Source organism: Hemiscyllium ocellatum, chromosome 39, assembly GCF_020745735.1.
Source record: "Hemiscyllium ocellatum isolate sHemOce1 chromosome 39, sHemOce1.pat.X.cur, whole genome shotgun sequence".
Lineage (NCBI taxonomy): Eukaryota > Metazoa > Chordata > Chondrichthyes > Orectolobiformes > Hemiscylliidae > Hemiscyllium > Hemiscyllium ocellatum.
Window position 1 is genome coordinate 325,296 of NC_083439.1, and position 13,936 is coordinate 339,231.

General features: G+C 41.0%; 1 protein-coding gene across 3 annotated transcripts in view; it reads right to left on the minus strand.

Moving 5' to 3' along the window:
- Nucleotides 1-243: 243 nt before the first annotated feature.
- LOC132834312 (AP-3 complex subunit sigma-2) overlaps nt 244-13,936 on the minus strand; it is a 98,483-nt gene continuing 84,790 nt past the window's right edge. For all 3 annotated transcript variants that reach the window (XM_060853060.1, XM_060853058.1, XM_060853057.1), the window contains 2 exons: nt 7,978-8,085; nt 244-1,312 (listed from right to left, as the gene is read on the minus strand). In XM_060853060.1, coding sequence (XP_060709043.1) covers nt 1,205-1,312; nt 7,978-8,085 — 216 coding nt within the window. In that variant the 3' untranslated portion in view covers nt 244-1,204. The remainder of the gene's footprint in view (nt 1,313-7,977; nt 8,086-13,936) is intronic.

The window sequence follows — 13,936 nt, forward strand, 5'->3', positions numbered from 1 at the left end:
CATCCGGTCCAACAACTTGCCCACCACCGAGGTCAGGCTCACTGGTCTATAGTTCCCTGGCTTGTCTTTACCGCCCTTCTTAAACAGTGGCACCACGTTTGCCAACCTCCAGTCTTCCGGCACCTCACCTATGACTATCAATGATACAAATATCTCAGCACCTTTCTTTCTTTACCAGCTTTTCAATGTCACTTGAGAAACCATTCACTGAAAAGTGAAAGAGAATGTACAATCACAATACAATTTGTTGGACTGAAATGCTCTTTAATTGTCAGTATTACAAATTTCAGATTTCTATTAAAGCATGTGCCAATTTTCCATCTTGAAGGAAAATCAAAAACTGGCTCCAGGAATTTCCTTTTTACATTACAAATGGAAGCAAATACACCCTTTATCTTCCAACATAAAGGACAAAGGAGTCAACAGGCATTTGTTCAGGAGTACACAGCTATCCATTTGTGTCATCACTATAAGAGCACAGTAAAATTACCCCTCATTACATCTCCCCAATTTCTGGAGGATACCATGACGGGTTGCTATTGAGTGTTTCCAGATAACTGTCTCTCTCTAGGATGAAACTGGCTAACAGTTTAGAGCGTGCCCACTCTGATTCAAAGCACCTGACTGCGGATTGACACTGGCTACAGGCAACACAGTTGTTCGGTGGTTAGCACTGCTGCCTCACAGCGCCAGGGACCCATGTTAGATTCCAGCCTCAGGCGACTGTGTGGAGTTTGCACATTCTCCCCATGTCTGTTTCCTCCGGGTGCTCCGGTTTCCTCCCACAATGCAAAAGATGTGGTCAGGTGAATTGGCCATGCTAAATTGCCCATCGTGTTAGGTGCATTAGTCAGGGGTAAATATAGGGCAGGGGAATGGGTCTGAGTGGGTTACTCTTCGGAGGATCGGTGTGGACTTATTGGGCTAAAGGGTTTGTTTCCATACTGTAGGGAATCTAATCTAATCTAAATGTTTAAAGTGCTCCTGTGTTGTGCCAAATGCAAGGGCTCACACACAAAATGGAATAATATCTGCATTAAATTTTTTAACAATTTAAAATTTGATAGAGGTTGCAATGGAAAAACCACCACAAGCCATTGTATTTTTACAATAACAGTCTTCAAATGAAAAGCTGATGTGTGAAAGCTCTCAGTATTTACAGGTGAATATAATGGCTGACCAGGTATCATTAATATGAACTGTCCTACACAAATGGAGACAGATTTGAAACTTTGATGTTACGTGGGATATCTGGCAGATTGATGTTCTTGACAGCAGAGACTGCACGAGCAGGAGCTCCAGAGAAGCCAGCCTAAAATTACAAAAACAAACTTTACTTTCGTGACATATAAAGTAATTCAAACTGAACACAAGAAACGAAAGCAACAAAAAAACACATCCAGTAAGTCATTTGTTCAAAAATGCAATGTTACAAGCAAAAACAAAGAGCTTCCAAAAAAGAGTGGAGACAAAATCAGAAAAAGAGGAGGAGGAAATTAGTAAAGTGGAGGTACATGTTAAATTTCCAAAATGTTGCTCCTTTCATGGAAAGTAGCTTGGCAAACCTCGTTAATCCACAACCTGCAAATATCAAGCGGTCAAATAAAAACACAGGTAGTGCAGCATTCCCTGCAGTGCACCTCATTCTTCAATCAGTATTCAGTCTGATCAGTGATAATTCATCTGTATACTGCAGCCAATCCATCTTAATCACATGTAAACAGCTATGAACTATCAACATATGGCTTCACTGGTTAAAACTCTAAACCTTTTAAAACTGCTATATATACATTCAGACACAGACAAATAGATAAACACTATTTTTACAGGTGGGGAAACACAGTTCAATAGCACCAATCCACTGAGTCCATTGAAATGTTCCTTTTGCTTGTCAAGACTTTAGAGTCATAGAGTAATACAGCATGGAAATTGGCCCTTCAGCCCAAACTGGTCTATGCTGACCATGGTGCCCGCTCAGCTAGTTCCAATTGTTTGCATTTGTTCCATACCCCTCTAAACCTTTTCCAAAAAAATGTACCTATCCAAATGTTTTTAAAACTTCGCTACTGCACTTACCTCAACCAGTTTCTCTGGCAGCCCATTCCATATGCACAGCGCACTCTGCGTGAAGAAGTTGCCTCTTAGGTCCTTTCTAAATCTTTCTCCTCTCACCTTAAACCTATGCCCTCTAGTTTTCAATTCCCCATCCCTGGGAAAATGATGATATGCATGCATCCTTCATCCTATCTATGCCCCTAATGATTTTATACACGTCTATCAGGTCATCCCTCATTCTCTTACATTCCAAGAAATAAAATCCTATCCTGGCCAACCTCTCTCTATAACTCAGAACTACTAACCCTGGCAACATCTTCATAAATCTTCTTTGCATTCTTTCCAGTTTAACAAAGTCTTTCCTTTTACAGGGTGACCAAAACTGTACACAATACTCCAAATGCAGCCTCACCAACTTACAAAAATGCAACATAACATCCCAACTCCTATACTCAATACCTCGACTGATGAAGACCAGCATGCTAAATACCTTCTTCACCACCTTGTCTACCTTTGATGCCATTTTCAACAAACAATGTACTTGCACTTCTTGGTCCCTCTGTTCCACAACACTCCTCATGACCTGACCATTTATTGTACAAATCCTGCCTTGGTTTGACTTTCCAAAGTGCAACAACTCATGCTTCTCCATTGAACTGTATTTTTCAATCCCACTTCCCCATCTGATCAAGATCCCTCTGTAACTTTTGATAACCTTCCTCACTATCAACGATATCTCCTAATTTTGTATCATTTGCAAACTTTCTAATCATGCCTTGTATATTCACATCCAGATTATTTTTGCAAATAACAAAGGTCCCAGCACCGATCCCTATGGCACACCATTAGTCCAGGCCCCCAGACTAACAAACAACCTTCAATCATCACTGTCTGCTTTTTATCATCAAGTCAATTTTGAATCCAATTAGCTCGGTCTCCCTGGATCCCATGCGAACGAACTAACCTTCTTGACTAGCCTGGTGTGTGGGACCTTGTTAAAGACCTTACTGAAGTCCATATAGACAACATCCATTGCCCTACCCTTAACTATCCTCATGGTTACTTCTTCAAAAAAAAACTTAACAACATTTGTCAGATATGACTTCCCATGCAAAACTCCATGCTGACTACTCCAAATCAGATTTTGACTTTCCAAATGTTGGTTGATCCTGTCTTTTGGTATTCTTCCAATAACTTGCCTACCATTGATCTCTCTCTCTCTCTCACATGCACACACATATAAGTCTATGGTGTGAAATAGCATTTTTTTTTAGATTAGATTAGATTAGACTTACAGTGTGGAAACAGGCCCTTCGGCCCAACAAGTCCACACCGACCCGCCGAAGCGAAACCCACCCATACCCCTACATTACCCCTTACCTAACACTACGGGCAATTTAGCATGGCCAATTCACCTGACCCGCACATCTTTGGACTGTGGGAGGAAACCGGAGCACCCGGAGGAAACCCACGCAGACACGGGGAGAACGTGCAAACTCCACACAGTCAGTCGCCTGAGTCGGGAATTGAACCCGGGTCTTCAGGCGCTGTGAGGCAGCAGTGCTAACCACTGTGCCACCGTGCCGCCCACAAGTGCCACCGTGCCGCCCACGCAGAATGATAATTGCAGATACATTTTATTCTGTTCAAAAAGCACACAATCTGCAGGCAGTAAATCCATGTAACATTTTATAAATTCCTACATTGGAAATTGAACCAGTCTGACTCAAGATTGGGATACAGACACTCTAATCTCACCCCTTTAATGCATTGTCTAAGGTGAGATGTCACTTTTTTTTAAAATAAAATCTTGCTACCTTGAGAATGTGATTTGAAAGAAGTTTTGGGATCTACATATTAATGAAAGGAAACCTACAACCCGTTCTAAAAGATGAAACACTTAACAGCAATCTAAGTTTGTTCAATATATTGTATCAGTTACATGCATGACACTGTGATCTTTTGCTATAAATTTTGTCTTATAATCCTGCTCCACAGCTGCCTGATGAAACAGCAGCACTCCAAAAGCTAGTACTTCCAAACAAACTTGTTGGACTATAACCTGGCGTTGTGAGATTTTGAACTTGTATAAGACACAGAGCCCAAATGAGGGAGTGTGTATAGTTCTGGGTGCAACACAATAGCAAGGCTGCAAAAACATAATGTCAAAAAGATTCAAATGAATGGTTCCACACATCTACAAAGATAGATTGTAGAAATTAGGACAGTTTTCCTTGGTGATGAGAAGGCTGAGAAGAATTCTGATTTAGGTATTCAAAGTCATGAGGAAGCTAGATAATGTATGCCTAATGAAAGGACATTGATTTAAGGTAACTGGTCAAAAAAAAAGCAAAAACAACACGAGGAAGTTCCTTTTCACACAGCAAGAAATTAATGCACTGCAATGAACTGTCCGAGAGATAAAAGCAAATTACTGCGAATGCTGGAATCTGAAACCAAAAGAAAAAATGTTGGAAAATCTCAGCAGGTCTGGCACATCTGTAAGGAGAGAAAAGAGCTGACGTTTCGAATCTAACTGACCCTTTGTCAAAGCTAAAAAAAACGGAGAAATAGGGAGGTATTTTTACTCGGCTGACAGAAGCTGAGTCATGGCTCCAGAAGCAAAGGTAACAATAAAGGGATGATAATGACAGTGCATAGAGAGATTATAGGGAGATTAGGAGCTGTGAATGAACAAGGCTGAAGCCAGTGCTATGTGGCAAAATATGTGGGGGATGGGGAATATGAGGAAGCAGAGGCAAAATGGAAAATAGGGGTGAAGGATAGCAAAGGAGGAAGAGGAGAGGGAAAAGGTGATGAGAGAGTGGGGAGCAAGAGAAAGAGAGACAATAAAGAAATAAGAGGTACAGAACAGTGAAAAAATATTTTAAAAGTAAATAAAATAAATGAAATAAAATTACGGAGCAGAATGAAAACAAAGGGGTCGAGATGGGATCATCCGCTGAAATTGTTGAATTCAATGTTGAGACCGGCAGGCTGTAACATGCCTAGTTGGAAGATGAGATGCTGTTCCTCCAGTTTGCTTTGAACTTCACTGGAACATTGCAGCAGGCCAAGGACAGACATGTGGCCATGGGAGCAGGATTGGGTGTTGAAGTGGCAAGCCACGGGAAGGTCCGGGACCTGATTGCGTACAAACTGAAGGTGCTCAGCAAAGCGATCTCCCAGTCGGCGTTTTGTCTCTCCGATATAGAGGAGACCACATTGGGAGCAACTAATGCAATAGACCAAATTGAAAAAGGTACAAGTGAAATGCTGCTTAATCTGAAATTAGTGTCTGGGGCCTTGGGTGGTAAGCATGGAAGAGGTAAAGGGGCAAGTGTTGCACCTTCTGCGATTGCATGGGAAGGTGCCACGTGTGCTGGGAGAGGTGCTGTGTGTGATGGGAGAGGTGTTAGGTGTGATGGGAAGGTGCCGTGTGTGATGGGAGAGGTGTTAGGTGTGATGGGAAGGTGCCGTGTGTGATGGAAGAGGTGTTAGGTGTGATGGGAGAGGTGTTAGGTGTGATGAGAGAGGTGTTAGGTGTGATGGAGGAGTGCACTAGGTTGTCCCGGAGGGAGTGAACGATCTCTGTGGAATGCAGACGGGGGAGGGAAGGGAAGATGTGTTTAGTGGTGGCGCCATATTGGAGTTGGCAAAAATGGTGGAGGATTATTCTTTGCATGTGAAGGCTGGTGGGGTGAAAAGTGAGAATAAGAGGGATCCTATCCTTGTTCTGGGAGGGGAGGGAGGGGGTGAGTGTTGTGGCATGGGAGGTGGACCGCACACTGTCGAGAGCCCTGTCAACAACTGTAGGTGGGAAGCCACGGTTGGAGAAGAAGCACATATTAAGAGCACCATTTTGGTGCTGAGGGAGAGTATGGTTCAGGTCTAGAATGCACTGCCTGAGTGTGTGGTGGAAGCAGATTCAATTAAAGCTTTCAAAAGGAAATTGAATTGTTTTCTGAAAATGAAAACTGTTACAAGGAGAAGGCAGCAGAATGACATGAACCGGTATGCTCATTTGGAGAACCAGTGCAGGCACAATGGACCAAATGGCCTCCTGTGTTGTAGCAATTCTGCGATTTTCTCAGTTTTGGCAACGTTACCTGAATATCCTGGACAAGATCACATGCTCACCACATTTAACAGGTCAAAAGAATTCTCAAACTATAACCTGGTGGCACACCAAAAAGAATCATACTGCATATTCAGTCTGACTGCTTTGACATCAAGTGATAACAAAGTTTTCACTGGGTTAAACCAACACTCAGCAGCACTACTTCAATCCACTTCAAGTTAGACATAATCATTACTCATTAAATACTCTGAATTTCACTAAATTATCTTTTTTACTGCTTGTTTCTTCAATTGTTAGAAAAGACTGATGCTGTGATCGAAAGTATATCGGTAGGGAGCTTGATCCAATCACGGACTAATCAATAATTAACTCAACTTTAACATGGGTATGAGATTGGCTTAATAATCATAATCTTAACAAGATTTGGAGATGCCGGTGTTGGACTGGGGTGTACACAGTTAAAAATCACACAACACCAGGTTATAGTCCAACAGGTTTAATTGGAAGCACACTAGCTTTCGGAGCGACGCTCCTTCATCAGGTGGTAGTGGGGGGCTCGATCGTAACACAGAATTTATAGCAAAAATTTACAGTGTGATGTAACTGAAATTATACATTGAAAAATTGATTGTCTGTTAAGCCTTTCATCTGTTAGAATATAGTGATAGTTTCACTTCTTTCATGTGTAAATCACAAAACCCTTCTTTTTAAAGTTGCATGTTAGTAGCTAACCCGAGAATGCAACTTTAAAAAGAAGGGTTTTGTGATTTACACATGAAAGAAGTGAAACTATCACTGTATTCTAACAGATGAAAGACTTAACAGACAATCAATTTTTCAATGTATAATTTCAGTTACATCACACTGCAAATTTTTGCTATAAATTCTGTGTTACCATCGAGCCCTCCACAATCACCTGATGAAGGAGCGTCGCTCCGAAAGCTAGTGTGCTTCCAATTAAACCTGGTGGACTATAACCTGCTGTTATGCAATCTTAACAAGATTAGATTGCATCTCTGTAATCAGTTAAAAGATTAGTTTTTATGAAGCTTGAAGATTTATCTAGGTTTATGTTTGTACAACTAGATTTTGAAATAAGCTGTCCTTGACTCATGAAGCAATTAAGCAATTCAAAACTGTATGTTGTGATCCTACCAAATTATTATCAACACTTTCTAACTGCTGACTCTGCCACTCTACTAAACCAAGCAAACTAATCCAAAGGTTTATCATCCAATATAAAATTCATAATTAACTATATAATATTGTATATCAATGAAAAGCCAAAATACTTCATGTCAGCACAGGCCTGGATTTGGTTCAAACACTCAACCAAGAGCAGAAGAAATTAAGGGACATGGGGTGTGGGATGGTGGAGATGAAGTCAGCCATCTCCTACTCCTTTAGCTTGTGCTCTGTGCTGGGGCTGCAGATAAATATATACAAAGGAATAAGTTCTTTAGAGAGAGAAGATCAATGTGAGGTAGAATACTTTGGAACAGAAATAAGCGGAGAGAAGAATTAAAAATAGCTTCAAAAAAACAAGTGAAATCTGAGATTTACAGAAAATTTCAATCACAAAGGAGCAAGATGCAAAGAGTAAAATGATTCTGAGTCATGGTGTGAAAGGGAGAGGTCATGCAGGCATGCTGCTCAACAACCATCTAAAGCTCCAAAACCAACAGGTACACAGGACCAAACCATCAGGCCCACTCCAATCACCGATATCCTCCTCTTCCACTGCATCTGGCAGCAATGAGAGACCCAGGTTTACCATGTGATGGACAGGAATTTCCACAAAACTAAATGCCTTCCTGCAGATGTATGTAAATATTTCTTACCTCTGATTTTTCAAGTTTAGTCTGTGCCTCAACCTGTGACACAATCTCAGTCATGTTAGTCTCTAGGACCATTCCTCCCATTACCACCTCCTGAAGAATACAATGAACCTGTGAGGAAACAGACAATAGCATCGATTTACAGATTCAGTGACTCACAGACAGACCACAAATAACTGATTGTATTGAAACAATGCACAAATTCCATAGAAAAATACAATTCAGCATTTGGTTCATAAAAATAATTTAAAATAAAGTTATTCTACTTTTAACAAAGCAACTACGTCTTCCCTTCAAATGTCTATTCTTCAGGATTCAACGAACAACAAGTTATTGCTGGGGCTCAGCTTCACACTGTCTTAACCGAACAGAGACGCACTTCAACCAGGGCAGTAGATTGCAATGGGATTAATCTAACCTATTTGAGACCAGAAATCAGAAATGAATATTTGGTGGATCTCTGTAGAAAAGCTGATTCAATATTACAATAAGGAAAGAGGTATATAAAAGGCTGCCTGACTTTAGTTATTCTTGACTTCCAGATATTTCCAATCTGCAAAATTCCAAAATTTGGAATTAAGAGTCTAACGATGACCATAAATCCATTGCTGATTGTTGGAAAAAACTTATTTGCTTCACTATTGCCCTTTAGGGAAGGAAACCAGCTTCCTAATATGGCCTACATGTGATTGCAGACCTACAGCAGTGTGGTTAAAGCTCAACTGCTCTCTGGGCACTTACGGGTGAGCAATAAATGCTGCCTAGCCTGTAATGCCCTCATCCCGTGATTGAATAAAGAAAAGTATCTCTGTAATATCAGTATCAAATGGCATGGGGATAAGAGAAAACTGAGCACTTTGTTCTGGGAGGCAGCCATATCCTTGTAAATCTGGATTAACAAACTTCCATCAATTGATTGTTATTCCAAAGATTGTTCATGGACTAAAATGGTCACAAAGGTCACCTGACCACAGACTGAGAAAGATACATGAGACCTAAATGTAATCACCAAAACTGTGTACACGGAAATGACATTTCAATCTAAATACACAAAAGCAGGCACATTAGTCAACATCAAGAAATCTTATAGTGTTCTAGAGTTCTACAGCATAGAAGCAGACCATTCAGTCCAATTTATTCATGCCGACCAGATATCTTAAATTAATCTGGTCCCATTTGTTAGTATTTGGCCCATATCCCTCTAAATTCTTCCTATTCATGTATCCATCCAGATGACTTTTAAATGCAATTGTACCAGCCTGTATATCATGCATATCTTTCCCCTCTCACCTCAAACCTATACCCTCTAGTTTTGAACACCCCCATTGTGGGGAAAAGACCTTGTCTACTCACCGCATCCATGCCCCTCATGCCTTCAAAAACCTCTATAAAGTCACCCCTCAGCCTCTGATGCTCCAGGGAAAATAGCCCCAGGCTATTCAGTCTCTCCCTATTGCTCAAACCCTCCAACCCTGGCAATGTCCTTGTGAATCTTTTCTGAACCATTTCAGGTTTCACAACATCCTTCCTATCGGAGGGAGACCAAAACTGCACACAGTATTCCAAAAGAAGCCTAACCAAGGACCTTACCATTAAGTGTAGAAGTCCTGCCCTGATTTGCCTTTCCAAAATGCAGCACCTCACATTTATATACATTTAATGTCCTCTGCCACTCCTCAGCTCATCGGCCTATCTGATCAAGATCCCATTCTACTGAGGTAACCTTCTTCGCTGCCTGTTACACCTCCAATTTTAGTGAGTAGGGAGAGACTAGAGCTCTTTAAAGACCAACAGGGTCACCTATGTTAGGGGAATGGGGGAGACACCAAACAAGTATTTTGCATCAATGTTTACTGTGGAGAAGGAAATGGAAAATAAAGAATGAGAGGAAATAAATAGCAACATCTTGAAAAATGTCCATATTACAGAGATGGCGTTGCTGGACGTCTTAAAATGCATAAAGGTTGATAAATCCTCAGGATCTGATCAGGTGTACCCTAGCACTCTGTGGAGAGCTAGGGAAGTGATTGCTGGGCCTCTTGCTGAGATATTTGTATCATCAATAGCCACAGGTAAGGAGCTGGAAGAATGGAGGTTGGCTAACGTGGTGCCACTGTTTAAGAAAGGTGGTAAGAAAAAGTAAGGGAACTATAGACCAGTGAGGCTGACATCAGTGACAGGGAAGTTGTTGGAGGGAATCCTGAGGGACCTGGTGTACATGTATTTGGAAAGGCAAGGACTGATTAGGGATAGTCAAATAGCTTTGTACATGGGAAATCGTGATTCATGAACTTGATTGAGATTTTTGAAATAAGATGATTGATGCAGCAAACGTGAGATGTTCATTAAGGTTCCCCATGGGAGACTGGTTAGCAAGGTTAGATCTCATGGAACAGAGGGAGAACTAGCCATTTGGATACAGAACTAGCTCAAACGTAGAAGACAGAGGGTGGTGGTGGAGGGTTGTTTTTCAGGCTGGCATTATCAGCAGTATGCCACAAGGATAGGTCCACTGCTTTTCATCATTTATATAAATAAGTTCGATATGAACGCAGGAGGTATGGTTAGTAAGTTTGCAGATGACACCAAATGTTCTTTTCCTGTTTTAATTCACACTTGTATAATAATTTCACATCGGAAAATGAAAGGCTCACCAGCTATTTAGCCAGCTTGGAAAGATAATGGAACCAGACTCAGGAGTATACAATGAACTGAGCGTAAGAGGATAGTAAGTAAGTTTGCAGATGACACCAAAATTGGAGGTGCAGTGGACAGCGAAGAAGGTTACCTCAGATTACAATGGGATCTTGATCAGATGGGCCAATGGGCTGAGAAGTGGCAGATGAAGTTTAATTTAGATAAACGAAAGTTGCTATATTTTGGGAAAGTAAATCTTAGCAAGACTTATACACTTAATGGTAAGGTCCTAGAGAGTGTTGCTGAACAAAGAGGCCTTGGAGTGCAGGTTCATAGCTCCTTGAAATCAGAGTCACAGGTAGATAGGATAGTGAAGAAGGTATTTGGTAAGTTTTCCTTTATGGTCAGAGTATTGAGTACAGGAGTTGGGAGGTCATATTACAGCTGTACAGGACATTGGTTAGGCCACTGCTGGAATATTGCGCGCAATTCTGGTCTCCTTCCTATCAGAAAGATGTTGCGAAACTTGAAAGGGTTCAGAAAAGATTTACAAGGATGTTGCCAGGGTTGGACGATTTGAGCTATAAGGTGACCTTATAGAGGTTTATAAAATCATGAGGGCATGGATAGGCAAAGCCTTTTCCCTGGGGTGGAGGAAATCCAGAATTGGATGGCATAGGTTTCGGGTGAGAGGGGAAAGATATAAAAGAAACCTAAGGGGCAACGTTTTCATGCAGTGGGTAGTACATGTACGGAATAAGCTTTCAGAGGAAGTGGTGGAGGCTGGTACATTTGCAACATTTAAAAGGCTTCTGGGTGGGTCTATGAATAGGAAGGGTTTGGAGGGATATGGGCTGGGTGCTGGCAGGTGGGACTAGATTGGGTTGGGATATCTGGTTGGCATGGACAAGTTGGACTGAAGGGTTTGTTTCCGTGCTGTACATCTCGATGACTCCATATACATACTTTTCAGCAGCAGAGCAGAAATAAAGAACATTGATTCCCAGCACCAAACTGACTGGAGTTGGTGTTTGTGGGAAGGACTGGTGATTAACAGCTATGGTTTCCAAACACTCACTCAATGGGTTTTCCTTAAGACAAGTCACCATAGTCTTACCAGACCATTGGGCTGCTCTCTCATTACAGAGACAAAACTGGTGGTGATTTAACCTGAAGGCCACTACACCTCAGGTGAGAAGAAAGGTTGAGAAGGAGAATTCTCCATAGTACCCTTAACCAGTGAGGGAAATTGAACCCACACTGTTGTGTCACACAGCTTTGCAATCTAACCATGCAGCCAACTGAGCTAAACCGATTCTTGGCCTGACACAGCAGCCTCCTGGTCTGGCCCAGCAGACTCCTCCTGTAGCGTCGTCCTGGAGTGGCTTGGCAACCCACCGGCCTGGCATAACTGCCTCCCAGCATGGCGTCCTTGGCCCGCCCAGCGTGGCAGTCTGAAGCAATCTCCTAGTCTCATGATCCCCAAGGTGAAGCCCAGTGCAGTCTGGAGCCAGGGCTGACAGTATATCAATGTGACTTCTGGACACATCTTATAATATTAAATATATTGTAAAAAAGACTTTACAACTACTTGACCTTTCAAAAGTATGTCAAAGGATCACAGGTTTAAACCAGAAAAAGAAAAATTCAGAATTGTACCAGAATATTGATTCTCACATGAGCCTGATGATCAGACAGCATTGGAAGGAAATACCAAAATCAATTAAGAACCAAGTGGAGACAATTGGGAAATTTTAGGGACAATCCTGGAGCATCTAATTTAGCCTAAAGGATCTTTCTCAACTGGAATGATTTTGAGAGTTTGATACAGTTCCCCACAATGGAAATCCTAAAGCACTTCACCACTCTTTGATTATTTCAATGTGTCGGCAAACAGGAATTATGTTGTGCAAGATTCCACAAACAGCAATGGAATCAATAACCAGGTCACCTACTCAACCACAAAATCAAAATAATGTGGAAATCTGAAACAGAAAATTTGATTTATCAGAAACATTAATCTTTTTATTTGCAAATTTTAACTGACTTATTAAGTATTTCCAGTATTTACTGTTCTTGCTTCAGAAAATCAACTTCTGTGATAAATCTCCAACAAATGATATTGATTTGCACTATCAGGGAACATTACAATGACTGAAACTGAATTGGGAACAAAGGTTGTGAAAAATGAGTGCAAGTGGTATAAATGCAACATATCAAATGATAAAAAAAAAGGTTGTCAGCTTTTTTCCCCCTTTAGAATGATATCACGCAAAATAAACATTTATTACGATAAGTAATCTAAAATAGTGTTTGCATTTATCTACTCTATTGCAGTATGTCCTGATGGAACTTCCATGTGAGAGTCACAAAGAAACATTGAACTGAGACTTTCAACTCAACTTTGTGATTGCCTCAGTCTTGCTTCACAATTTACATATATATTGTGTCTTTAAGCTAGCAAAATATCCCATGATGCTTCATTATGTCAGAAACATCAGGATTTGATTTGAAAACTGAAGAGTTCAAAACATAACTTGCTCAGAGTTTAATTCTTTATAATAACAGAACCATTACAGTGCAGAAGGAAGCCATTCTGCCCAATGTCCCTGCACTGGTTCTGTTACCAAGTGCTAATTTCTGCTAACACCAGTTCTATCCAAATAATGCCTTAATTGAACTTGCTTCTATTATATTTACAGGCAGCATTCCATATCCAAACTACCCGCTGTGTGAAACAGTATTCTTTTTCCTCACAACACCCTTGCTTCATTTACATTTCACTTTAAATCTACGCCCTCATTCATTCATTCTTTTATGAGTGGGAACTGCTATCCCTATCTACACGCTCCAGCTGGCTCATGATTTTCAAAATCTTTATTAAATCTCCTCTCAGATTTCTCTCCAAGGAGAAGAGTCCCAACCTCTCCAATCTAGCTTCATAACTGGAATTTAACATTCTTGGAAGCAATTTTACTCTTCTCCAATATGTACACATCCTTCCTGTAATGTTGGTCTCAAAACTGCACACAATATCTCAGCTGGGATCTGACGAGAGTCTTGTACAGTTCAACATCACCTCCTTGCTCTTGGTAGTCTATGCATCCTTTATTAACTGTTCGCTCCATCTGTCCTCACATTTTCAATGATCTGTGCACATACAGACACAGGTACCTTTGCTCTTGCACTCTCTTTAGAATTGTTCTCCCTATTTTACCTTGTTTTTCAATGTTCTTCCAACCAAAGTGCATCTTCTCACAATTCTCTGCATTGATCATCAATCTGCATTGATACCCCCTATCTGCCCACCCCACCAACTTGTCAA